The following is a 26,417-nucleotide window of genomic DNA, read 5'->3' as shown; positions in this document are numbered from 1 at the left end:
AGAGACACTGAGATCCATAAGTCTCCTGGGAAAATCGGGGGCGTCGGCATGTATGTAGCTGAGCCGCATCAGAGTGGTCAAGGAGCCGCATGCGGCTCCGGAGCGGCGGGTTGCCGACCCCTGTCCTATATAATATACAGGCCATAAAAGTAACATTGCATAGTGCGGCACAGTACTTTAGATATGCATGTGCTGAACCTCCACTTTTCGTGAGTTTTTGCATAAAACCGTGTACATGCTTTCAGTTGGACAGTTGTTATTTATTGCTCTAGGGCTCCCTCTTTGGCTGTGATGTGTCGCCGACGGTTAAATTAAAAAACCAATAGACAGCAGTGAAGGTGCATTTGTTCAATGAAAACCCCGGCTGGCTTATTGGACTGTGGCAGTCGGTGATGCGGGTCGCCATGGCAACACCAGCGATGCTATTGCACCGTTTTAAACTCATTCATCTACACCGGCTGCATTTTCACAAATAAAACCAAAGAGATTTATTCCACCTGCTGTGCCTAATAAACCTATAATCAGTGAAGTAATTTAAAGGCATTATAAAGCATCCCGAATTGCACGAGCCAACATAAAGTGTTTGTTCTGCTCGGCTGATTGCGTCCTCCTTGCAAATGAAGCGCCCCCGGGAGGGCTGAGCGCATCTCGACCTGGGTCGTATTTGACAGGACGGCGCTCATCATCTTTTTTTTTTATTGAACACAATGAAGTCCACTTCCAGATTTATCTCGGGCGCCCTCAAGGATTAATAAAGGAGTGTCAGCCTTTATTTCACGCTCTATCAGAGTCACCGCAGTGAATGATTAAAACAGTCGCCGGCCGATCAATTACAGAGGACATTAGGAGTTTAGCCACAGGGTGTTTGGAGATACACCTTTAAGACGCGGCTGACACTTGCTAGCAGGCGCACGTGGCGCCAAGCCGGAGACGGAGCATCTTTGCCACGCCGCCTGATCTCTATTATCCATTCAAGCCTGATGGCTCCGGTCGACATTTTGCCACTCCAAATCGCCTCAGCACAGCTCCGCGTCCATTTCCTCTCGGTGTGGCTTTGTCTGAAGGCATTTACTAATCATAACACGAGCAGGCGCCCAATCCCCCGCGCTGGCAACGCAAAGCACCCCCCGGGGTAGTCGTTTACAGCGTCTCAGGCGAGACGGGAGAATACCTGTGTCAGATGCTCTCGGCCTGATTACCAGACGGAAATCTGGCCGCGGGAAGGGAGACAATGAGTCCATGAATCAAATCCGTAATCCCATCCTTCACATGGATGAACAAGGGATGGAGCCAGCGTCTGCAACTGCATGCAATACCTCGTGTAGCTGCGGTGACGTTTATTTAGCTCTGAGCTTCACATTTGTCAAAACCAGTTCATCGTCTTAAACCTAAAAATGGGCCATGGAGAATAAAATATAACATGTAAATATCAAAGATATCAAAGGGGATGCATTTGCGCTAACTTGGCCAACCTTACTTATTTACTTCCTTGAACTATACAAATTATTTCAATGGTTGGAATATGCGCTTTTGCATGATAAACTAGTTACTAGTGTTGTCCCGATACCAATATATACAAATTATTTTGATTCTTTTCGGTACTTTTCTAAATAAAGGGCACCAAAAAATTGCATTATTGGCTTTATTTTAACAAAAAATCTTACGGTATATTAAACATATGTTTCTTATTGCAAGTTTGTCCTTAAATAAAATAGTGAACATACAAGACAACTTGTCTTTTACTAGTAAGTAAGCAAACAAAGGCTCATAATTTAGCTGTTGACGTATGCAGTAACATATTGTGTCATTTATCATTCTGTTACGTTGTCAAAATTATTAAAGGCCTACTGAAATGAAATGTTCTTATTTAAACGGGGATAGCAGATCCATTCTATGTGTCATACTTGATCATTTCGCGATATTGCCATATTTTTGCTGAAAGGATTTAGTAGAGAACATCGATGATAAAGTTTGCAACTTTTGTTCGCTGATAAAAAAAAGCCTTGCCTGTACCAGAAGTAGCGTGACGTCACAGGTTGAAAGGCTCCTCACATTTCCCCATTGTTTACAACAGCAGCGAGAGCGATTCGGACCGAGAAAGTGACGATTACCCCATTAATTTGAGCGAGGATGAAAGATTTGTGGATGAGGAACGTAAGAGTGAAGGACTAGAGTGCAGTGCAGGACGCATCTTTTTTCGCTCTGACCGTAACTTAGGTACAAGCTGGCTCATTGGATTCCACACACTCTCCTTTTTCTATTGTGGATCACGGATTTGTATTTTAAACCACCTCGGATACTATATCCTCTTGAAAATGAGAGTCGAGAACGCGAAATGGACATTCACAGTGACTTTTATCTCCACGACAATACATCGGCGAAGCACTTTAGCTACGGAGCTAACGTGATAGCATCGGGCTTAACTGCAGACAGAAACAAAAGAAATAAACCCCTGACTGGAAGGATAGACAGAAAATCAACAATACTATTAAACCATGGACCTGTAAATACACGGTTAATGCTTTCCAGCCTGGCGAAGCTTAACAATGCTGTTGCTAACGACGCCATTGAAGCTAACTGAGCAACGGGACCTCACAGAGCTATGCTAAAAACATTAGCTATCCACCTACGCCAGCCAGGCCTCATCTGCTCATCAACACCCGTGCTCACCTGCGTTCCAGCGATCAACGGAGCGACGAAGGACTTCACCCGATCATCAATGCGGTCGGCGGCTAGCGTCGGATAGCGCGTCTCCTATCCAAGTCAAAGCCCTCCTGGTTGTGTTGCTGCAGCCAGCCGCTAATACACCGATCCCACCTACAACTTTCTTCTTTGCAGTCTTCATTGTTCATTAAACAAATTGCAAAAGATTCACAACCACAGATGTCCAGAATACTGTGGAATTTTGAAATGAAAACAGAGCTTTTTTGTATTGTATTCAATGGGGTACCGATACTTCCGTATCAACCATTTACGTCACGCGCATACGTCATCATACATAGACATTTTCAACCGGAAGTGTGGCGGGAAATTTAAAATTGCACTTTATAAGTTAACCCGGCCGTATTGGCATGTGTTGCAATGTTAAGATTTCATCATTGATATATAAACTATCAGACTGCGTGGTCGGTAGTAGTGGCTTTCAGTAGGCCTTTAATACTACTTCAGGGAATGAGGGTGATAGAAGAAAGGTACAAATATAACATCGATTTGTGGCAGCATAGGAGAAAGTTATGTATAACTTTCACTTTTGCATCACATTGCCCATTACTGTGATGCATTCAAGGACCCTCAATTAAAGTTAAAAACACGCATCACTATTTTTTAAATACAGGAGAGACATATTTAGGGAGCCTTTACGAGTTGTGTGTATAGGGGCCCAGGATGTGGTGCTAAGCCCCTGCTACTAAGTACTGTAGTGTCGTCCCATCATCCCTACAGACAAGTCTCACCTGATTGGTAAAATCTCTAACAATAAAATATGGAACTATATTTAAATATATTCCTTCTGACATTTAAAGTGGAGGTGTCCTGAATCAACACCGTCAATGGCAAGTGTCCTTAATTCTCAGCAAGTAGGTGACTCATCCTCTACCAGCTACTTAAGCTAAATTGAATACCTTCTGAACTCCTACGAGTCCAGTTAAAGCTAGACCGCCCCCCCCACTGTGCACCAATATGCAAGACCCTCTCACCTTCTCCCCACCTCCTTTTACAAAGCTGGCTTCCCTGCAGTGCAGTATTGTCTTTCTAAGTGTGAGCTGTGAAGACGCCCGGGACCTGGCGCCTGCGTCCGTCTTTGTATCTCGTGGAGGATGCTCACTTGTGGCGAGTCAATAAGAGAGACAAAGGCGGGGGAGCTGATAGATGAAGTGTGATTGTGAGGTGCTCGGCGGGATTGATTCCGCCGGGAGGAGGAAAGTAAAAAGTGCGTGTCTAACAGAACTTTTTTCTCCTCCCCGGCGTCAGATTCGGAGCCTCCGGTTTGCATGACAAGTCAAATTGGTGCAGACGTGCATGTTGAAACAAACAACACACAATGAATTGCTACTATTAAGCGTGTGCATGTACTGCGTGTGTGTTACGACATGATTTGGCTTTTGAAAGCAGGATTATCCTCGGAACTCGGGGTAATCTGGGTAAATTTTGATGACTGAGATATTATAAAACAGGCCCTTCCAGGTGACCCTTCATCTGTCCCGCTTGTGAAAGATTGGGACTATTCCAACATGCTGCGTTGGTAAACTATATGCAAGCACTTAGCGACTAAAGTGGGTCCTGACCGTCTAAATTGTAGACACGAACGTACTAAAGGAACAATTATTTTGTTACTATTTACTGTGGCTTTCCGTCCAGCATCCAGTTGAGACGAGAGCCAACTGTATTTGACAGTTGTTCCATGAGATGATTTATGCAGCTTACTTTTGGGCTCCATCCAAAGTTAAGGTCGACTGCTTTGATGGTTTCACATTATATGGAGGTGAACTTATTTTTGAATCAATCTTCAAATGTTACTTAAAACAACCATATACGTAGGTCTTATAATGGAAGAAATCGTATGTGTTGCATCCATCCATCCATCCATCCATCCCAGACTTCCCTCTCCCCAGCCACTTCGTCCAGCTCCTCCCAGGGGTTTCCAAGGCGTTCCCAGGCCAGCCGGGAGACATGGTCTTCCCAACGTGTCCTGGGTCTTCCCCGTGGCCACCTACGGGTCGGACATGCCCGAAACGCCTCCCTAGGCGTTCGGGTGGCATCCTGACCAGATGCCCGAACCACCTAATCTGGCTCCTCTCGATGTAGAGGAGCAGCGGCTTTACTTTGAGCTCCCCCCGAATGACAGAGCTTCTCACCCTATCTCTAAGGGAGAGCCCCGCCACCCGGTGGAGGAAACTTGTCCTTGTCCTTTCGGTCATAAGCCAAAACTCATGACCACAGGTGAGAGAATGTAGATCGACCGGTAAATTGAGAGCTTTGCTTTCCGGCTCAGCTCCTTCTTCACCATCAATCTCACGATCCACTCTTCCCTCGTTCGTGAACAAGACTCCGAGGTACTTGAACTCCTCCACTTGGGGCAACATCTCCTCCCCAACCCGGAGATGGCACTCCACCCTCTTCCGGGCGAGAACCATGGACTCGGACTTGGAGGTGCTGATTCCCATCCCAGTCGCTTCACACTCGGCTGCAAACCGATCCAGTGAGAGCTGAAGATCCTGGCCAGATGAAGCCATCAGGACCACATCATCTGCAAAAAGCAGAGACCTAATCCTGCAGCCACCAAACCAGATCCCCTCAACACGCTGACTGCGCCTAGAAATTCTGTCCATAGAAGTTATGAACAGAATCAGTGACAAAGGGCAGCCTTGGCACAGTCCAACCCTCACTGGAAACGGGTCCGACTTACTGCCGGCAATGCGGACCAAGCTCTGACACTGATCATACAGGGAGTGGACCGCCACAATCAGACAGTCCGATACCACATACTCTCTGAGCACTCCCCACAGGACTTCCCGGTCGAATGCCTTTTCCAAGTCCACAAAGCACATGTAGACTGGTTGGGCAAACTCCCATGCACCCTCAAGGACCCTGCCGAGAGTATAGAGCTGGTCTACAGTTGCAACTTTACAAAGAAAGCTTGTCATGCCTAACTAAATTAAAAAACAACAGTCAGGAGCCTCAGTGCATCACCAATAATTACTCATGTATACATAAAGTATACATTAGAGCTGCCAAATGATTTTTTTTTTTAAATTACACTAATCAAACTTTTGAATTTTGATTAACCACAATTAATCACTGTAAATTCCTTGTTTGTATAACCCAAATTAACTTTAAAGCTGACGTATGATGATTTTAATTTACATTGCAAAACACTTTGTGTGTATTGGATAGGCTTCGGTGTAGATTTTGCGTAAAGGAACCTACTTTCTGCGCATGTCTGTAAGATGTTCGCGCGTGTGTTCGTTCCCAGATTCCAAACAAAACCACGCCCCACCCTCTCCAAAATTATCCGAATGTATCTTTTGAAAATGTACATTGTTTAAATATAGATCTTAAAGAGACGATAATAATGTACAGCACTCAGAGAGCGATAATAGTCAGGGTTTAACTGATCGTGGCGAACCCATCCATCCATCCATTTTTTACCGCTTACCGTATTTCCTTGAATAGCCGCAGGGGCGCTAATTAATTTAAAACCTCTTCTCACTCCTGCGGTTACCAAAACCATGCGGAATGGGCAAGCATGCGCTAATTATTTTAAAACCTCTTCGCACTCCGGCGCTTACCTTATCATGAAAAGCACATCTAATAAAAAAAACGTTATTATGATCTTACCTTTACTTGTAAATGGGTCCATGTGCAGCTGCTTCTGATCAAAGGCAGTCTTTCTTATCTTTCTTCAGTTTTAAAAGTCTCTGGAGATATTCCTTTAATTATTACCTCCTGCTTCGATTGAAAGTCCAGTTTAGAAAACTGTTTTATTTTAGATATGTAATCCTCCATGGTAAAAGTGCAAGCAAACAATCGCTGCTCATGCTTGCCGCTTGTTGTCTTCTTCTGCAGTACCGGTCTCCTGCAGTACTGGTAGTCGCAAGAAGGATCACTAGCGCCCTCTACCACCAGGAGGCGGGAGTCATTTAATGACTCATATTTGACCCGGCGGCCGGCGGAAGTGCCAAGCATGCGCTAATTATTTTGCGAAACGAGTTTGACCCGGCTGTAATTCTAGGCAGGCGAATACTATATTCCCGGCGGCAATTCAAGGACATACGGTATTCCCTTCGGGGTCGCGGGGGGCGCTGGAGCCTATCTCAGCTACAATCGGGCGGAAGGCGGGGTACACCCTGGACAAGTCGCCACCTCATCGCAGGGCCAACACAGATAGACGGACAACATTCACACTCACATTCACACACTAGGGCCAATTTAGTGTTGCCAATCAACCTATCCCCAGGTGCATGTCTTTGGAGGTGGGAGGAAGCCGGGTAGCAAAATCATAACCGCCACACCTTGACAATAAGGGTTATTACGTGAAAACAACTTAAAGTAATATAATGTATTGTAGTCTCCCAGAAGAAGCCAAAAGTCTGACGCTATTTTTAACTCTTATTGCCAATCTTATGCAAACAACAGGTGTCCTTCCAACAGGTTTTACCTCCCGTACAACAATTTTGACACACAACAACACTTCCTCATTCTGCACCAAACCCCCTTCAGGCACGGACGGTGTGTTTGCGACAGGGCAACAATGGACGTTGAATCAAAACATTACAAACAGTATACGGTATGAATGGATATATACAGCCTATTATTTGTGCACTATTGACTAGTGATGCACCGAAAATTTGGCCGGCGAAAAAAGATTTAGATCACTGAAAACAGAGCTGCCGAAACCGGATGTTGTGATGAAGTAAACAAGATGGACGCGATTGTCTGTAGCGTTGGCATGTCTGCGATGTAACTTTAGTATATCCCAGATATAGCCGCGGACAGCGATCTACAAAATGGGCAAATATTAAAAGGACAGCGGCGGCTTTTAAGAAGAGAAAGTCCATCGAGGGAAAGAAGTAGAGTCTCTAAACATCAGTAGAGTATATATTTATCTGTACAGTAATCTATTTATTTATATCTGCACCTTATTGCTCTTTAATCCTGCACTACAACAAGCTAATGCAACGAAATTTCGTTCTTATCTGTACTGTAAAGTTCAAATTTGAATGACAATAAAAGGAAGTCTAAGTCTATAATAACACCACAAAAGATGCTATATTAGTTGCTAGTTGTTTTTAATTAAAAATAAAGTCTCGACAGTTGAAACATTCCCAACAAAGCACATTGTACAATTACGAAATGGAGCAAAACAATATAATGTAAAAATATATGTTAAAACTAATAAATAATACCACAGATTTGTTTTTAAATGTTTGTATACATTTTTTGAGCCTTTTTAATGAAAATCATTATGCAAATTATACAATGATGTCATGGTGTCCACACCCCCGTCACCACAGGTACAGTATCTTGGCAATCTAGGGGAAACCCTGAACAGTATCTCCTTTGAGCTGCTTCTCTGTCAAACACCCCATCAGCAGCTTCTCCATTTTGGTGGGATCGTTGAGGGTTTACCATGGCATTTGCTACGGCAACGAGCTGTGGGGAAACTTGTAACTCAAATCTTTGCTCGCAATCCAAAGCATGAAAATAAGCCAAGGGACAGCACAGCTCGTATCCTGAAAAACTTGTATGAAACACATGTGAAAAGGACGACTAAAATGGAGAATTTTGCATGATAAAGTGATTGTCCTTGGGTTATACAGTCGTGGTCAAAAGTTTACATACACATAATGTCATGGCTGTTTTTTTAGTTCCCTGCTTAGGCTGCTGAGTTTCCAATCATTTCTACAACTCTTATTTTTTTGTGATAGAGTGATTGGAGCACATACTTGTTGGTCACGAATACATTCACAAAGTTTGGTTCTTTTATGAATTTATTATGGGTCTACTGAACATGTGACCAAATCTGCTGGGTCAGAAGTATACATACAGCAATGTTAATATTTGCTTACATGTCCCTTGGCAAGTTTCACTGCAATAAGGCGCTTTTGGTAGCCATCCACAAGCTGGTTGAATTTTTGACCACTCCTTTTGACAAAATTGGTGCAGTTCAGCTAAATTTGTTGGTTTTCTGAAATGGACTTGTTCCTTCAGCTTTGTCCACACGTTTACGTCAGGACTTTGGGAAGGCCGTTCTAAAACCTTAATTCTAGCCTGATTTAGCCATTCCTTTACAACATTTGACGTGTGTTTGGGGTCATTGGCACACTGTTGGAACACCCAACTGCGCCCAAGACCCAACCTTCGGGTTGACGATTTTAGGTTGTCCTGAAGAATTTGGAGGTAATCCTTCTTTTTCATTGTCCCATTTACTCTCTGTAAAGCAATAGTTCCATTGGCAGCAAAACAGGCCCAGAGCATAATGCTACCACCACCATGCTTGACGGTAGGCATGATGTTCCTGGGATTAAAGGCCTCACCTTTTCTCCTCCAAACATATTGCTGGGTATTGTGGCCAAATAGCAAAATTTTTGTTTCATCTGACATCACATGGACAAAGATAAGACCTTCTGGGGGAAAGTTGACCACTGACCGAAGAAATAATAAACTAAATATACTAACACTCTACTGCCTTCTAAAGTGGATAGTGCATACTCAAATTTGTCACGTTTCCCTTGTCAGGTAAACCGTGGCGAATGGGGGCCGTATGAATCCCCTTCTTACTGTATATAATGACTAAAAACACTGTTAACGTTAGTCTCAGTTAACATTAGGAAATAGAATGGAAAACACACAGTCTCCAGCTGCAGCCAGAGAAAATGGATGTGCGATGTCAATAGAAGAAATAACAGCTCCCATAGTGATCCGTCGTCGCCACGAGGGAAGTATAAAGCACACGCTACTTTTGTGACGCTGACTTGTGACCCCATTAACAGACTCTCACAGGGCCCGCTGGTATAACACGCGGCACGAGGAGGAATTAAGCTCTTTGTGCCACAGACTCATATACTGTATGAAACAGTGCAAAGTCAAAAAAGCTGCAGCCTCACGGGGAAAGACATAAAGGCATATTTTTGGTGTTCCGCAGCGCGTGCGGATAGCGAGCATCATGAAAGACAAGACGCGTAAGAAGGTCACAGAGTGTTGGGAGTGTTGTAAAAAAAAAAAAAAATTGATACAGGAGTTTTTTTTTTTATCAAAGCTTCATGTCTGTGTGATAAAGAACTCTCTTGATGCACATTGTGATGACGTCTGGCGGTGAGGAACAGTGCGCTGATAAGAGAAGGGACGTCTGAGTAGAAGGGACAGCTGGAATGGCTAATTATGGTCGTCAGGGTCGCGCGAGTCGCCTCGCGGCGTCTGGAAATGGCCGTCGTTGAAGTGTTTGGACTCAGGGGGGTGGAGGTAGAGAAGAAGGAGAAGCTTTGCGGAGTCACGGTGAACTGAATTGTTGGATTTAAAGTGTCTGTTTGGTGTTCGGCCTTAATAACTCCGACATCCATCTGGGTGTCCATCTGTTGGCAGGATTACGCAAAAACTGGAGGGCTGATCCATCCCTAAAAGCTTTGTTTAAACACAATATTAGTCATGTTGCTGAACAAATATTGCATACTATGGTTTTTGTTTTGTTTTTTATCACGCAGTGAGCCTCCACTCATTGAATATAACTATCCTTCTTCTTTTTGTGGAATTTTCTTTGTTTGCTCTAAATATCGATTACCGTATTTTTCGGACTATAAGTCGCAGTTTTTTTCATAGTTTGGCCGGGGGTGCGACTTATACTCAGGAGCGACTTATGTGTGAAATTATTAACACATTACCGTAAAATATCAAATAATATTATTTAGCTCATCCACGTAAGAGACTAGACGTATAAGATTTCATGGGATTTAGCGATTAGGAGTGACAGATTGTTTGGTAAACGTATAGCATGTTCTATATGTTATAGTTATTTGAATGACTCTTACCATAATATGTTACGTTAACATACCAGGCACGTTCTCAGTTGGTTATTTATGCGTCATATAACGTACACTTATTCAGCCTGTTGTTCACTATTCTTTATTTATTTTAAATTGCCTTTCAAATGTCTATTCTTGGTGTTGGGTTTTATCAAATACATTTCCCAAAAAAATGCGCCTTATACTCCAGTGCGACTTATATATGTTTTGTTCCTTCTTTATTATGCATTTCCGGCCGGTGCGACTTATACTCCGGAGCGACTTATACTCCGAAAAATACGGTAGTTTTAACTTCGACAAAATTTAATTTAGCATGAAATTAAATGTTTTTTCATTATTTTTGAGTACTTTGAGAACTCTTGGCATATCTTTTATTGGTAAAAATGAAATAGAGATTTTGAAATAAAAGGGAAAACTATTTTCTTTATCTCCTGCAAAACTGCATGAATTAACTTTAAAGAGGAACTGCCCTTTTGTTGGAATATTGCCTATCGTTCACAATTATTATAAAAGACATGACGACGGATGGATTTTTTTTTTTTTTTATGCATTCTTAATATTAAAAAAAGGTAAATAAAAGTCTGCTTACAGCGGAGCCAATAGGAACTTCACTATTTCGCCCATACAATCCGATAAATAACCATTCAAATAGCACCAACAATACTCCAATTACATTTTGTGACGTAAATATTAACCTGTCACACCGCGGTGAGGGATGTCTTGTCTTGGTTTTTTCTGTCTTGTGATTTGCATGTTTTAGTTTGAAAAGTAACTCTCCTCTCGTTTCAGGTCACTTGCCCTTCCTTTTGTGTCATCAGTTTGACGTCATCCCTGTTCCCTGATTGTTTCCACCTGTTCCCCATTACCCTCATGTGTCTCATAAGCCCACTCCTCCCTTTGTTCTGTGCCAGATTGTCTCGTTTATTCGTGCTCTCTAGCATCCATGTCCATGTCCATGGCCATGCCTTGCCTTACCTTGCCTCGTCGCGTGCTTATGTTCCTTGATCCTGAATCCCTTCGTTGCTATTTTGAGTTTTCCTTTCTTCCTCCCCAGCAGAGTGATTTTTTGTTATTTAGTTTATTCAGCCAAAGTGGTGAGTTATCAGTTATTTTTCATTCTTTCCTCAAATTTTTAAGTGACAATTTTTGTTAAACTTTATTAGATTAAATAGTGTAGAATTTTTCATAGCTGTTGTTTCTTCCTCCTGTTGGAGCGTTTTTTGTTAATACATTTTATAGCATATACAGCGCCGATTATAGTTCGTCTTTGCTTTTGTGTTTTCCTCCGTTTGGAGTGATTTTGATGATCAAGTATGACACATAGAATGGATCTGCTATTCCCGTTTAAATAAAAAAAATTCATTTCAGTAGGCCTTTAATGTCTGCGGCATCAAAATAAGGTCTTACTTGGGTCGGACAAGATGGCATCGGTCTTGGGTACAAACTGGTCGCACCGTAAACCATGGTAGCCTTCTTTACACCTATGGGACACACACATAAAAAACAGATGGTTAGAAGACAAACTGACTCAAAGGAAGGCAAACCTGAGCGGGAAGTGAAGTGCAGGAAAGAGGGGACGCAACCGGAACCGTCAGGAAGGCGGAAAAAGAGCGCCTGCAGCCTGACTGATAGCACATGACTGACAGGAAGGCCAGGTCCACGTGGAGAAGTCGGGATGGAGAACGCTTGCTGTGATGGAAGTGATAAAGTCATGGCTGCAAAGTCATGTAAACACTTTGCCGACAATATCTCAACTTTTTGCTGCTGGTAATCCCCATGCAACTGTCAGAACTTGAAGCATCTTACTCTACCAAAGTAAGAGTTCTCACTCAATGTTCCCTCTAATTTTTCATGTGTGTGAGCAAACGCAAAAACTCCCTGAGAATTCAGTGGAGCCCATGTGAGCGACATCAGACGTGCACACTGTGGCTACACCTGCAGCACACCTGTCCCAAACCTGACTAAACAAGTTCAATCCCCATCCATCCATCCATTTTCTACCGCTTGTCCCAGATAGACAGACAACATTCTCTTATTATTATAATCAAATGACAGCAGTCATTTCCACGAGATGATTTTCTAACATAAGTTTGTAGGCCCACTTACAATGACAATAACAACAAATATCCAGTACATTCAAAACAGCGCAGCGAGGATCCTGACGAGAGTGCGCAAGCGTGATCATATCACACCTATCCTCAAATCACTCCACTGGCTCCCTATCGCATCCCGGACCCAATTTAAGATCAACCTGCTCACTCACCAATGCATCTACGGCAACGCCCCCTCCTACCTCAAGGACCTAGTTTCCCCTCAACCCCCTACCCGCAGCCTCCGCTCCTCAAACACTAACCTCCTCAAACCCATCAGGACAAAGCTACAATCAATGGGCCGCCGGGCTTTCTGCTCGACCGCTCCCGGACTTTGGAACGTTCTCCCCGACCATCTTAGAGCACCACAGTCGGTCGACCATTTTAAGAAGGGACTAAAAACCCACCTTTTTAGCACAGCTTTTATCTAATTTCTCTGCCTTCTTGTTTTTAAATGCACTGCTTGTTTATCTGTTTTTTATCCAGTGCTTTCAGGCTCTTATTTCTACTTTATCTATGTTTCTGTTTTATCTAGTGTGTGTCATGATTCATTTCTATTTTAATTTTTTTATTATATATTCTTACTTTCTATTTTTATTTGTAATACTTTGTAGCACTTTGAGATTTTAACAAATGTAAAGTGCGTAACAAATGCAATTCATTATTATTATTATTATTTATTATTAAATATTGTTTTTCATGAACTGTGTACTTGTATTGTTTGTCTGGGTCAGGGGTCGGCAACCCAAAATGTTGAAAGAGCCATATTGGACCAAAAATACAAAAACAAATCTGTCTGGAGCCGCAAAAAATTAAAAGCCATATTACATGTGTCATGAGATATACATTTAATTAAGAGGACTTAAAGGAAACTAAATGACCTCAAATATAGCTACAAATGAGGCATAATGATGCAATATTAGTGTACATATCGCTAGCCTAAATAGCATGTTAGCATCGATTAGCTCGCAGTCATGCAGTGACCAAATATGTCTGATTTGCACTCCACACAAGTCAATAACATCAACAAAACTCACCTTTGTGCACTCATGCACAACGTTAAAAGTGTGGTGGACAAAATGAGACAGAAAAAGAAGTGGCATAAAACACGTCCTAGAAAGTCGGAGAAAGTTGTAAACAAACTAGACGGTGAGTTCAAGGACCGCCAAAATTAGTAGGACAAAACGGCGCTCGCCAAATACTCGAATCAGTGAAGCATGTTTAATATAAACAGTGTGATTTATAACAATTGGGGAGGTTTCTGTCATGTTTGTCCTCCTACAGAAACCATACTAAAACAAAAAATTGATTTTTTTCCCCTCATCTTTTTCCATTCTTCATACATTTTTGAAAAATCTCCAGAGAGCCACTAGGGCGGCGCTAAAGAGCCGCATGCGGCTCTAGAGCCGCGGGTTCCCGACCCCTGGTCTGGGTGGAGGTCCTGCTTTGGAAATAATTTGTACCCCTTTCAGACATTGCATTTAGTTCCCATTAAAACATTCACATGTTGCACAATGAGATGTAAGCAGGGGATCATGTGTACATTCCTGCAACTTCCTGTTTGTAAAAAATATTTTTTTTATTAGTATTTATTTAATATACTAACAGCATTTCATGATTAATATTTATAAGTGAAGATTCCTAATAAATGACACTAGAATAAGCACACATTTGATTGGTAAATCATAGTGTAAGTTTAGTTTAGTTTAGTTTATTAAGGATCCCCATTAGTCTACACCGCAGTGGAGACTATTCTTCCTGGGGTCCAGGCAAAAACATCACACAATCACAAAACAAAAGATTAAAATGCAGTACAACATGATCAAATAATAAAATGTTGTAATACAAAAATAGCAACAACAAAGAACCAAAAAAATAATAATAACTTTGAGTTTACATAATATTGTTCATAACAAAGATAAAAAGAGCAATATAAAAATATATATATATATATATATATTTTTGCAAAAAAATAAAATAAAACAAAGAACCAATGGCCTAAAATATATACATTAGTGTACCAAAGACAAACAATAAGTGACGAAAAAAGTTCCCTCCACCATTTTCTACTGCTTGTCCCATAATCAATACAATAGTCAATAAAAACAGTCATGACATTAGGTACAATCTAGAATAATCTCTTTCCGCAATACTTCTCCTCTTAGTCTATTCTTAAAACCCACTCTGCTGGTGATTGATACCAAATATTGTGGAAGGACCTGGAATGACACTTTATGTGTGGTGTTGGAGTTGTCCGACTTTTTGTGTGTCTGTAAACGCATCACTGGCTAAGTGCCATATGTGCATGTGTTGGCGCAAGTGAGAAAGAGTGAGCGGCTGCTGTTGATATAACAAAGTTGCTTTTGGTCTGGTTTGTACTGCAGAAAATGACCACTTTTGCTAGATGTAATTTTTTTTACTAATGTTTTGGTGATGTGTTTATGGCCGACAATAAAGAGTTTTGCTCAGCAAAGTGATGGATGGAATTCATGTCCTCAAAGCGTCTCGACAGACGTTACAATATTTGAACAATGATGACGAAAACCGTTTTCTCTGTCGTGTCCGTGTGTCGAAAATTGTTATGCGCTTATTTTTTAATTTGATTTTGTGCCTGGCATAGATTTGCTGTGCGCAGAGGACGCTTGAGCAGTGCGCAATTGCACAGGCGCGCACCTAAGAGAGAACGTTGTTCTCACTTGAGCTAGCATTTTTATCACACCATATCTTCTCTGGAAAATAAACTAAAATACACTTTAGAGTAGTCAGTGTACAGCTTTTATTGCAGTATAGATGTATTACCTACTGAAAATGCTCCACAGTGCCTGTGTTCTAGCAACACATGCCCCCCTCTGCAATCCAAGGAATGCGGAAATAAAATTGCACATTGAATTGTACACTAAATAACACTATATTTGTGTTTTGTCGTTTAATATACAGTTTTCACACTACAAATGATCAAATGTATGATTCATTGGGTTATGTTTTTTTTACGGTACTTGATTTTCGACATCTTCACATGAAACATTAATAAATCGTACATCAGATTGTTTAATAGTTTCTAGCGTGAAACATGGATATTAAATGACTAAACACAAAAATATAGCGCTATTCAGTCGAATGATTGTACTCATGTAAACCATTGCTTGAATTCATACACATGCGCAGATGCAAGGAGGGCATGAACTCCAATGGACGGCACGACTCGTCAGAACACCGGCAGCACTCATGCAGCCCCAGCCCGTGACGCTGCCATCATCTCGCTTGACAGTAGACAATTACCGTATTTTCCAGACTATAAGCCGCTACTTTTCCCCCAAGCTTTGAACCCTGCGGTTTATACAAAGGTCAGGCTAATCAATGGATTGTTCTATGCCAGGGGTGTCATTGCAGTTATGGTTGCCCTCAGAGGGCCACTTTTAAAAATGAGTAATATATGAATATACATGCATATTTTTAATACAATAACAATATATTTTTTTACACAAGCTGCAAAAAAAATATTTAAATTTTACTTTAAAAACTGGCAGCTCAGTCACCAGAATTTTACAGTAAAAGCAGTGAAGTTTTTACAGCATATAAACAATTTTTATAAATGGAATGGAATGGAGAAACCATACCACTGTTTTTAGCTGTGAAATTCAAGCAACAGAGCTGCCTGTTAGTTTTTTTTTTACCGTAAAATCTTGTTGTTTTAATGTTTTGTTTGTTTGTTTTTTAATGTTTTAGTGTCTTACGGGCGGAAAAAAAACAGTACCAAAGTTGATTTTACAGTAAAAAACTCGGCGGAATTTCACTGTAAAATCAATTTTACAGTCGACAATTTGATTGATAATTTATTTAGAAATCATATGTCAAGCAGATATTTAAGTACATTATTTATCTTTATTTTAACAAAAAATATTTTTGGAATAAATGATAATATAATATTTTGCTTTTGATCATTTTGAATTTTAAAAGATATACCATTGCATGCAGTACATGATTTTTAATGTAAAAATGGAAAGAACAAATATATTTAGTAAGAAAAGATTAAGCATTTTATTAACGCATATTATTTCCAGGCTTTCACGTGGCCACATAAAATAATGTAGTGGGCCAGATTTGGCCCCCGGGCCTTGAGTTTGACACCTGTGTTCCATGCTAACGGCTAAATTATGGAATGGATTAAGCAAAGAAATCAAACAATGTTCTCAAATGATCCACTTTAAGAAACTGTACAGTGTTTTACAAAGTACAAGGAAGAATAATCCTGATAGACATCTTGAACCTTATTAAAAAGGAGAACATCTTATTCTCAAAAAGGATAAATGAAGACGTCAATGACTTTACTTTTTTCTGCTTTTTTTCAGTTTTACTGCCATTTTAAAAGCACCACTTGGAAACAATTAAGGTATGTCAATCAATCAATCAATCAATCAATCACTGTTATATAGCCCTAATTCACAAGTGTCTCAAAGGGCTGCACAAGCCACAACGACATCCTCGGTTCAGATCCCACACCAGGGCAAGGAAAAACTCAACCCAATGGGATGACAATGAGAAACCTTGCAGAGGACCGCAGATGTGGGGATCCCCCACCCCTAATAAACATTAATAAAATATTTCATTTCACAACGTACCAGTATATATGTCTGCGGCTTATGGTCCGGTGCAAAAAAAACGATGTATTTTTCAAAAATGGTGTGGTTTATAGTCCGTAAAACAACGATATCTTGTTAATCATTGGTGTTGCCAGCTATTTAGACAATAACAATTTGTTTTCAGTGAAAAATACATCCATACCACGACTGTAAAGTATACCCACCTTTCATGCCTATGGTATTGCAGTATTAGTTACTGTCATTGCTTTCCTCTCGTTGATGACAGGCTGCGATACTGCAAAGATGCTGATTTTTAGGTCTGACAAGGAAGCTGTTTAAGGCGGGCGTGCAGACCTTGTTAGATAGCGTCGCCTTGTCACATACAGTGCAACCTCTTGATCACCTGAACCTGTATCATCTCCACCGGTTCACTTTGTCTCCTTGCACTTCGGCAGTGTTGTGATGGCACATTTTCAGAAATAAACAAATAAAATAAATACAACAAAAAAAAAAAAATCCCAGCTGGAAGAAAAATGATGCTAAAAGAGGACTGGAATCTCTGCAGAGCTGCAGGGGCAAAGCAGGCACAGCTGACAACTTAGTGTGTTTTTGTGTGTGTGCGTGTGTGTGTGTGTGTGTGTGAGCCTGATCCAGTTCACATTCAACATGGTCACGCCATCTACTGTTAACATTACAATAAGTGACGTACTCAAAAACGGCCTTTTAAAGCCGGGAGGACAGGAAGTGAGAATTTTGCACGCTAATCAGCACTCGCGTCCAGCTGCGGGGCGCGTTCGATGAAAATGTTCATACAACACTATAATTGAAGCGTTTAAAAAGTAGAAGGACTCATTATTCTTCACATGATGTTGAATAAAAAAAGACCATAAATTACAGCTTGAAAACCAAGCCTGAAATAAATTCATTTGCTTTTACCCATAATTCAAGACTATTGCGAGGAATCATGTGACCTCGATGCACTTCAGGTTTCACAGTTAAAGTTAAAGCACCAATGATTGTCACACACACACGGGAGGGGAGGGGAGCAGTGAGCAGCAGCGGTGGCCGCGCTCAGGGATCATTTTGGTGATTTAACCCCCAATTCCAACCCTTGATGCTGAGTGCCAAACAGGGAGGTAATGGGTCCCATTTTTATAGTCTTTGGTATGACTTGGCCGGGGTTTGGACTCACGACCTTCCAGTCTCAGGGCGGACACTCTAACCACTAGGCCACTGACATGGTGGTCAGGGTCCCAATAGGCCTCTGTTTATTTACCTGCAGTACTTTAGTTGTTTAAACATAACATCAAATACATGAGCCAGATATCATGAAAAATAAGTTAGTGTGATGGTGGATGCATACACTCTTAAAGGGCCCCTCCAATGCTGACCACTTTGGCACTCATTTCATAGTTCTCGACCTAAAAATGATGCCGACTGGTAAAATCTCCCTCAAAATAGGCCGAGTAGTAATTTTAGAAATATTAATTACCGTATTTTCCGGACCATAGGGCGCACCGGATTATAAGGCGCGCTGCCGATGAATGGTCTATTTTTGATCTTTTTTCATATATAAGGAGCATTATAGGGCGCATTAAAGGAGTCATATTATTTTTATTTTTTTTTCTAAATGGAAAAATGGGGTATTTTTTATTTTTTCTTTTTTTTCCATAAAGAAATACAATCATGTGTGCTTACGGACTGTATCCCTGCAGACTGTATTGATCTACATTAATATATAATGTAGATATTGTGTTTTTTATGTTGATTAAATACAAAAATAAAAATAAATAAATAAATAAACAATAAATAAAAAAACATTTTCATTTTTTATTTCTTGTGCGGCCCGGTACCAATCGGTGGTTGGGGACCACTTGTCTACAGAAGTGTCAAAAGATGGAGCTAACTGTTTGACATTCTGACTTTACTTAAATCAATAATAATCAATACCTACTCAGTGGCCTAGTGGTTAGAGTGTCCGCCCTGAGATCGGTAGGTTGTGAGTTCAAACCCCGGCCGAGTCATACCAAAGACTATAAAAATGGGACCCATTACCTCCCTGCTTGGCACTCAGCATCAAGGGTTGGTATTGGGGGTTAAATCACCAAAATGATTCCCGGGCGCGGCACCGCTGCTGCCCACTGCACCCCTCACCTCCCAGGGGGTGAACAAGGGGATGGGTCAAATGCAGAGGACAAATTTCACCACACCTAGTGTGTGTGTGACAATCATTGGTACTTTAACTTTAACTTTAATAACAGAGCAGCATCTCCTCATCCGGAAACAACAACAACACCGGAAATGTGTCCCGTGAAAAACCGTTCGACCAGAAATCTAATAACTAAAGCTTCTTGGGTGAATAATGTAAACTCACTACACCGGTATGTTTTAGCGCTTTCATGGCGAGTTTACTGACAGATATACGTAATTACTTTACACTACTTTATATTAGAAATGGCAACAGCGGAGGATGAATGTCCCATAACAAGAAGATAGAGAAAAAGAAGAAGCCATCGACGACGGTGTTGCCACGAAATACAAAGGCGGACGCACGCAATTTTGTCAGGATTTATGCAGATCCCAAATACAGACCAGCAGGTACCAGAAGGTAAGAAAAGTTTATTTTGCATAATGTTGCGAAACAAAAGGCCACATAATATGTCTTACCTTATACACACTATAATCTACTGGTCACACTTATCATTACACCATGTACGAAATAAAATAGCTTTGAGGTGGGTAAGCTGAATAGAACTTATTCCTTACATTAGGCGCACCGGGTTATAAGGCGCACTGTCGAGTTTTGAGGGGAAAAAAAGATTTTAAGTGCACCTTATAGTCCGGAAAATATGCTAATTTAAAGCCACTTCAGCATGTCCATATCATTTGTTAAACAAAGCTTACTGAGGGTGAAGCTAATACCCAGCAGGCAGAAGACATTGATACAACGTTGACTATACACACATGTCCTTTAAAACGGACTTTGAAACATGGTCGCAAATAGTTGTATTTGTAAATTGAGACAACTTTAGTGTCTAACGTTGGATCCACGTTGTTGGTTGGGAAATGACCAAATTTCAATGGTCAAATCAACGTCGGAACCCAACATTGATTAAACGCCGTCAAATTGCATGTTGTTTCAACGTTGTGTTTGAGTTGGTCAAAGTTATCGAGTTCGACAAGTTATCAACGTTGTTTCAACGTTGTGCTGGCTGTTCCACCACTATTAAACCACGATGGCAACCAACTATATTGTTGACAGCCAGTATATATTCATTGTATGTGTTTAATGTGTTTTCTGGTATACTGTATATGTAACATTTTATACTAATTGGAGGTCTATGGAAATAATAATGTGTTAAATTGTAGCCAATAACAGATGACTTAATGTCATTAAGTTATGTATTGCAATGAATGAAATGATCACCATGGAGAGGAGCAATTAAAATAGATGAAATGCATTGTTGACTCTTTCTAAATTTGCTCGGTTAATGTCTGCCTTATTTTTATAACTACAGATGTACGATAATATCGGCCTGCCGATATTATCGGCCGATATATGCGTTAAAATGTAATATCGGAAATTATCGGTATCGTTTTTTTTATTATCGGTATGTTTTTTTTTTGTTTTTTTTTATTAAATCAACATAAAAAACACAAGATACACTTACAATTAGTGCACCAACCCAAAAAACCTCCCTCCCCCATTTACACTCATTCACACAAAAGGGTTGTTTCTTTCTGTTATTAATATTCTGGTTCCTACATTATATATCAATATATATCAATACAGTCTGCAAGGGATACAGTCCGTAAGCACACATGATTGTGCGTGCTGCTGGTCCACTAATAGTACTAACCTTTAACAGTTAATTTTACTAATTTTCATTCATTACTAGTTTCTATGTAACTGTTTTTATATTGTTGTACTTTCTTTTTTATTCAAGAAAATGTTTTTAATTTATGTATCTTATTTTACAATTTTTTTTAAAAAGTACCTTATCTTCACCATACCTGGTTGTCCAAATTAGGCATAATAATGTGTTAATTCCACGACTGCATATATCGGTTGATATCGGTATCGGTTGATATCGGTATCGGTAATTAAAGAGTTGGACAATATCGGAATATCGTATATCGGCAAAAAGCCATTATCGGACATCCCTATTTATAACGATAAAAAAATCTTGTAGAACTTTGAGATTTTGATTAAACACCGTCAAATTGCATGTTGTTTCAACGTAGTGTTTGAGTTGGTCAAAGTTATCGAGTTCGACAAGTTATCAACGCTGTTTCAACGTTGTGCTGGCTGTTCCACCACTATTAAACCACGATAGCAGCTAACTATATTGTTGACAGCCAGTATATATTCATTGTATGTGTTTAATGTGTTTTCTGGTATACTGTATATGTAACATTTTATACTAATCGGAGGTCTATGGCAATAATAATGTGTTACATTTTAGCCAATAACAGATAACTTAATGTCATTAAGTTATGTATTGCAATGAATGAAATGATGATTGATCACCATGGAGAGGAGCAATTAAAATAGATGAAATGCTTTGTTGACTCTTGGTAAATTTGCTCGGTTAATGTCTGCCTTATTTTTATAACTAGAGATGTCCGATAATATCGGCCTGCCGATATTATCGGCCGATATATGCGTTAAAATGTAATATCGGAAATTATCGGTGTCGTTTTTTTTATTATCGGTATCGTTTTTTTTTTGTTTTGTTTTTTTATTTTTATTTTTTATTTTTATTAAATCAACATAAAAAACACAAGATACACTTACAATTAGTGCACCAACCCAAAAAACCTCCCTTTCTTTCTGTTATTAATATTCTGGTTCCTACATTATATATCAATATATATCAATACAGTCTGCAAGGGATACAGTCCGTAAGCACACATGATTGTGCGTGCTGCTGGTCCACTAATAGTACTAACCTTTAACAGTTAATTTGACTAATTTTCATTCATTACTAGTTTCTATGTAACTGTTTTTATATTGTTGTACTTTCTTTTTTATTCAAGAAAATGTTTTTAATTTATTTATCTTATTTTACAATTTTTTTTAAAAAGTACCTTATCTTCACCATACCTGGTTGTCCAAATTAGGCATAATAATGTGTTAATTCCACGACTGCATATATCGGTTGATATCGGTATCGGTTGATATCTGTATCAGTAATTAAAGAGTTGGACAATATCGGAATATCGTATATTGGCAAAAAGCCATTATCGGACATCCCTATTTATAACGATGAAAAAATCTTGTAGAACTTTGGGATTTTTCATTATCATTCATATTCCAATTGTTCATCACAATAATAGCAACAAAAATAACAATAAAAACAGAAAAATAATCCCCAACCCACAAAAAAATGCAATCGAAAAAAATATGTAGGAATTTTTTTATTGATTTAAAATCAATTAGAATAAAAATTAATGCACAATAACAAACAATTGGTGGGTTCTCCAATGCATTTCTATTTACACCAGTTATCAATATTACGTTAATAATTTTATACTAGGCAATGCCGTAATGGAGACTCTTGCTTTTATTCTATTATAAAGTTGAGGGGTTAACGCGTCACATTATATAATATATTCATTCTGAGTTTCAGCTAATTGTACTGGAATTTAAAATGTAATTTCCACATGTGTTTAAATGAGACACCAATTGTCAGTAGTGATAATTCAAGAGGTGAGCGCGATGCCATTAAAGAGACGAATAGCCGCCGTAAATTATTAACATACTGTGTGTACAGTGAATCGTCTTGGGGATAAATGAGAACAATTGCATATTTTATGAGGCCTCCCCCAGTAAAGTAGCAAAGTTTAAAAAGTTAATGAATTCTTCAGTATTGCGTCTTAATTTATCAAGTGCGTCTGAGTTCATCCGTGTGAGGGAAGTGGAGTTATCTAAATGAATAAAAATGAAAAAAAAAAAGAAAGTCCCCTAAGGAAGATTCAGTATGTTTCCTCCCTGGTGTCTGCGGCAGTTACACAACGTTTGAAGTTGTTTCATAAGACAGGCAGACGCTAATTTGCAGAAGACTGCGTGAGGCTGCTGGAGTCCCACCCATGGCACTACCATGCGCACCTTCTTTTGGCTAATTAATGGTGATTAGCCATTAGGTGACGCTCTCCAGACTGGGAGGTGTGGTTTACACGCCTGTCTTCAACATGTGCTGAAAACAGCTGGGTTGTCACAGTATGCACACCTTAGTTTATACCCTGCATTTTTACTCCCAATGTTTCACTTTTTTACCCCTCTATTTATTTATTTGATTAAAATGTCTTATTAATTGAAAATCTATTTCATATTTATTTTTAAATAAAATATGAAAAAACAATGCATTATTTGTATTTGTTCATTTTCTTTGCACTTATTTTTACGTTCTTTCTTTCGTCGCCATCGGTGATCATCTACAGCAGGGGTGTCCAAACTTTTTCCACTGAGGGCCGCACACGGAAAAATTAAAGCCTGCGGGGGCCATTTTGATAGTTTTCATTTTCAAACCAGAACAAAATATATGGATTTTGGGTTTTTTTTACCTTTAGGGCTCCCGGGGACCATAAAGGGTCTAAATCAGGGGTGTCAAACTCATTTTAGATGGGGGGCCACATGGAGAAAAATCTACTCCCAAATGGGCCGAACTGGTAAAATCACAGCACAATGACTTAAAAATAAAGACAACTTCAGGTTGTTTTATTTGTTTGAAAATAGAACAAGTACATTCTGAAAATGTACAAATCATAATGTTGTTGGGGTTTTTTTGCACTTACATGTTGTGGTTAATAGTATTCTATCTTTATTTGTCGTTATTTATATTTTCTGAATAAATTAAGTGATAATGTTCATCAGTCAACTCACTGGTGTTGATTTTCAATCTATCAAGATAAAAAAATAATATCAAAATCAAATTAAAGCATGTTATTTATGTAGTTTGATCATTTTCCTCGACTGATGTACTAACATCATGTGGTTTATTTTGTACATATGTAGCATCATCTACAAAGATACAAAGAATTGCTATTGTGACATCCAGTGGACACATTTAGAACAGCTGTTTCTTTCATTAAAACATTTCAGTTTACATTTTATACTTGGCAAACTCATCCCGCGGGCCGATAAAACCTGTCCGCGGGCCTGATCCGGCCCTCGGGCCGTACGTTTGACACCCCTGGTCTAAGTCATTAAAATGTTAAAAACAAGTCAAATTATTATTTTTTTTTTTTTATTTACCGCTTACAGTAAATCTCTACAGTATATCAACTTCAGGTTGATATAAAATTAAAAAAAACAAAAAGGTTTGATACCTTTTCTGTCAAGACAACTTTGTTTTTTATAATAAAACTGAAATATGCAGTATTTCCCCCACTGCCCAAAACATTCAGAAAGCAATGTTTGATGTAAAGTAATTAGAGCCTTAAAAATATAAATAATGCAAGACACCATTGATATTACTGAATTGTTATTTTTGAGTAATCACAGTGAAAAGATAAATAAAATCCCATTACATATATTTAGGATACAAAAGGTGCCCCACTCAAAGTGATACATTTGTATTACTTTTTTTTTTACTTTCAACACTTAAATTACGAGATCAACTTCAGATGTATCTGTCAATTTTACATTTGAACAATTATTTTGTTTGTTTTATGCTCTTTTGTCAAAGAAAACGTTGATGTTTTTGTATGGCAACCACACAATATATGCAATATTTTCCACATAAAACATTTTAAAGTGAAATATTTGAAATAATTGGAGCCTTGAATAATTCATTATAACATTGATTTTTTATTTTTTTAAGCAATGGCAAAAAAAGAAAAATAAAGATAGACAAAAGAAAAAAAACAGCCTGCATGGCAGCTTTTGTGTCAACATTGCAACTTTTTCTAGTTAATGTTTATTTTTTATTTTTGCAATATAATTTGCAGAATGTGTGGTGGGCCGGTAAACAATTAGCTGCGGGCCGCAAATGGCCCCCGGGCCGCACTTTGGACACCCCTGATCTACAGCATGGGGGTCAAACTCTGGCCCGCGGGCCAAAATTGGCCCTTGAGGCGATATCAAATTAACACTAGAGCTGGCCCGCCGATTATATACAGCGGCGGTGCCGCGGTAACACCGCATTCACCACTAATTCTCATACTTGCCAACCCTCCTGGGAGACTCCCAAATTTCAGTGCCCCTCCCGAAAATCGTCACGTCCGCTTTTCACCCAGTCCAAGGAGTGCCGGCCCGGTCACATAATATGTGCGGCTTCTGCACGCACACAGATGTGAATGCAACGCGTACTTGATCAACAGTGATACAGGTTACACTGAGGGTGGCCGTTTAAACAACTTTTACACTGTTAGAAATATACGCCACACTGTGAACCCACACCAAACAAGAATGACAAACACATTTCGGGAGAACATCCGCACCGTAACACAACATAAACACAACAGAACAAATACCCAGAACACCTTACAGCCCTAACTCTTCCAGGCTGCAATATACACCCCCGCTACCACCAAACCCCGCCCACCTCAATCGACGCATGGAAGACGCACATATCTTGTGACTGGGCCGGCATGTTAGAATGGATGAAAAGCGGACGTGACGACAGCTCGTAGAGGACGCTAAAGGCAGTGCCTTTAAAGCACGCCCCCAAGACTGTGGTCCGGGTGGACTACGAGATATAATGACTGATGAACACCTTTCTTTCGATAATGAAGGTTGCCTCAGCTCAAAGCCTGAGCCCCGACATTAATGAACTAGCATCCAAGAAAAGATGGCAGGTATCTGGCTTGGGCACATCAGATTAGATCAGTGTGTTGCAAACTGAGCAGTTTAAAGTCCTGAATGGTTGGTTTATTCATTATTTTATTTTCAAATGTATTATCCTGTGGAAAAAGTTAATGTGGATATTTACCTCAGAAGGCTGCAAATAGAAAAGAGGCATTACATTTTTATTTAAATTGTATTTGATATGCCATTGATATTTTTTAATTATTATTATTATTATTATTTGCATTATTTTGCATGTCACTATAAAGATATATACGCCTTGCTTGTTCAATATTCAATGCAAAACTTGTTTGGGTCCCTATTAAAAGGTTAATTTTTTCAACCTTGGCCCGCGGCTTTGTTCAGTTTTAAATTTTGGCCCACTCTGTATTTGAGTTTGACACCCCTGATCTACAGTATAAGGAATGCTTGGTATGCC

At 39.7% G+C, this 26,417-nt stretch overlaps 1 protein-coding gene across 2 annotated transcripts in view; it reads right to left on the bottom strand.

The window, feature by feature from the left end:
* nrg3b (neuregulin 3b) overlaps positions 1 to 26,417 on the bottom strand; it is a 614,555-nt gene that overhangs the window by 95,506 nt on the left and 492,632 nt on the right. For both annotated transcript variants that reach the window (XM_062055657.1, XM_062055656.1), the window contains exon 3: positions 11,925 to 11,998. In XM_062055657.1, coding sequence (XP_061911641.1) covers positions 11,925 to 11,998 — 74 coding nt within the window. The remainder of the gene's footprint in view (positions 1 to 11,924; positions 11,999 to 26,417) is intronic.

This window comes from Entelurus aequoreus, linkage group LG08, assembly GCF_033978785.1.
Source record: "Entelurus aequoreus isolate RoL-2023_Sb linkage group LG08, RoL_Eaeq_v1.1, whole genome shotgun sequence".
Lineage (NCBI taxonomy): Eukaryota > Metazoa > Chordata > Actinopteri > Syngnathiformes > Syngnathidae > Entelurus > Entelurus aequoreus.
This window is presented reverse-complemented; position numbering and strand designations above follow the sequence as displayed.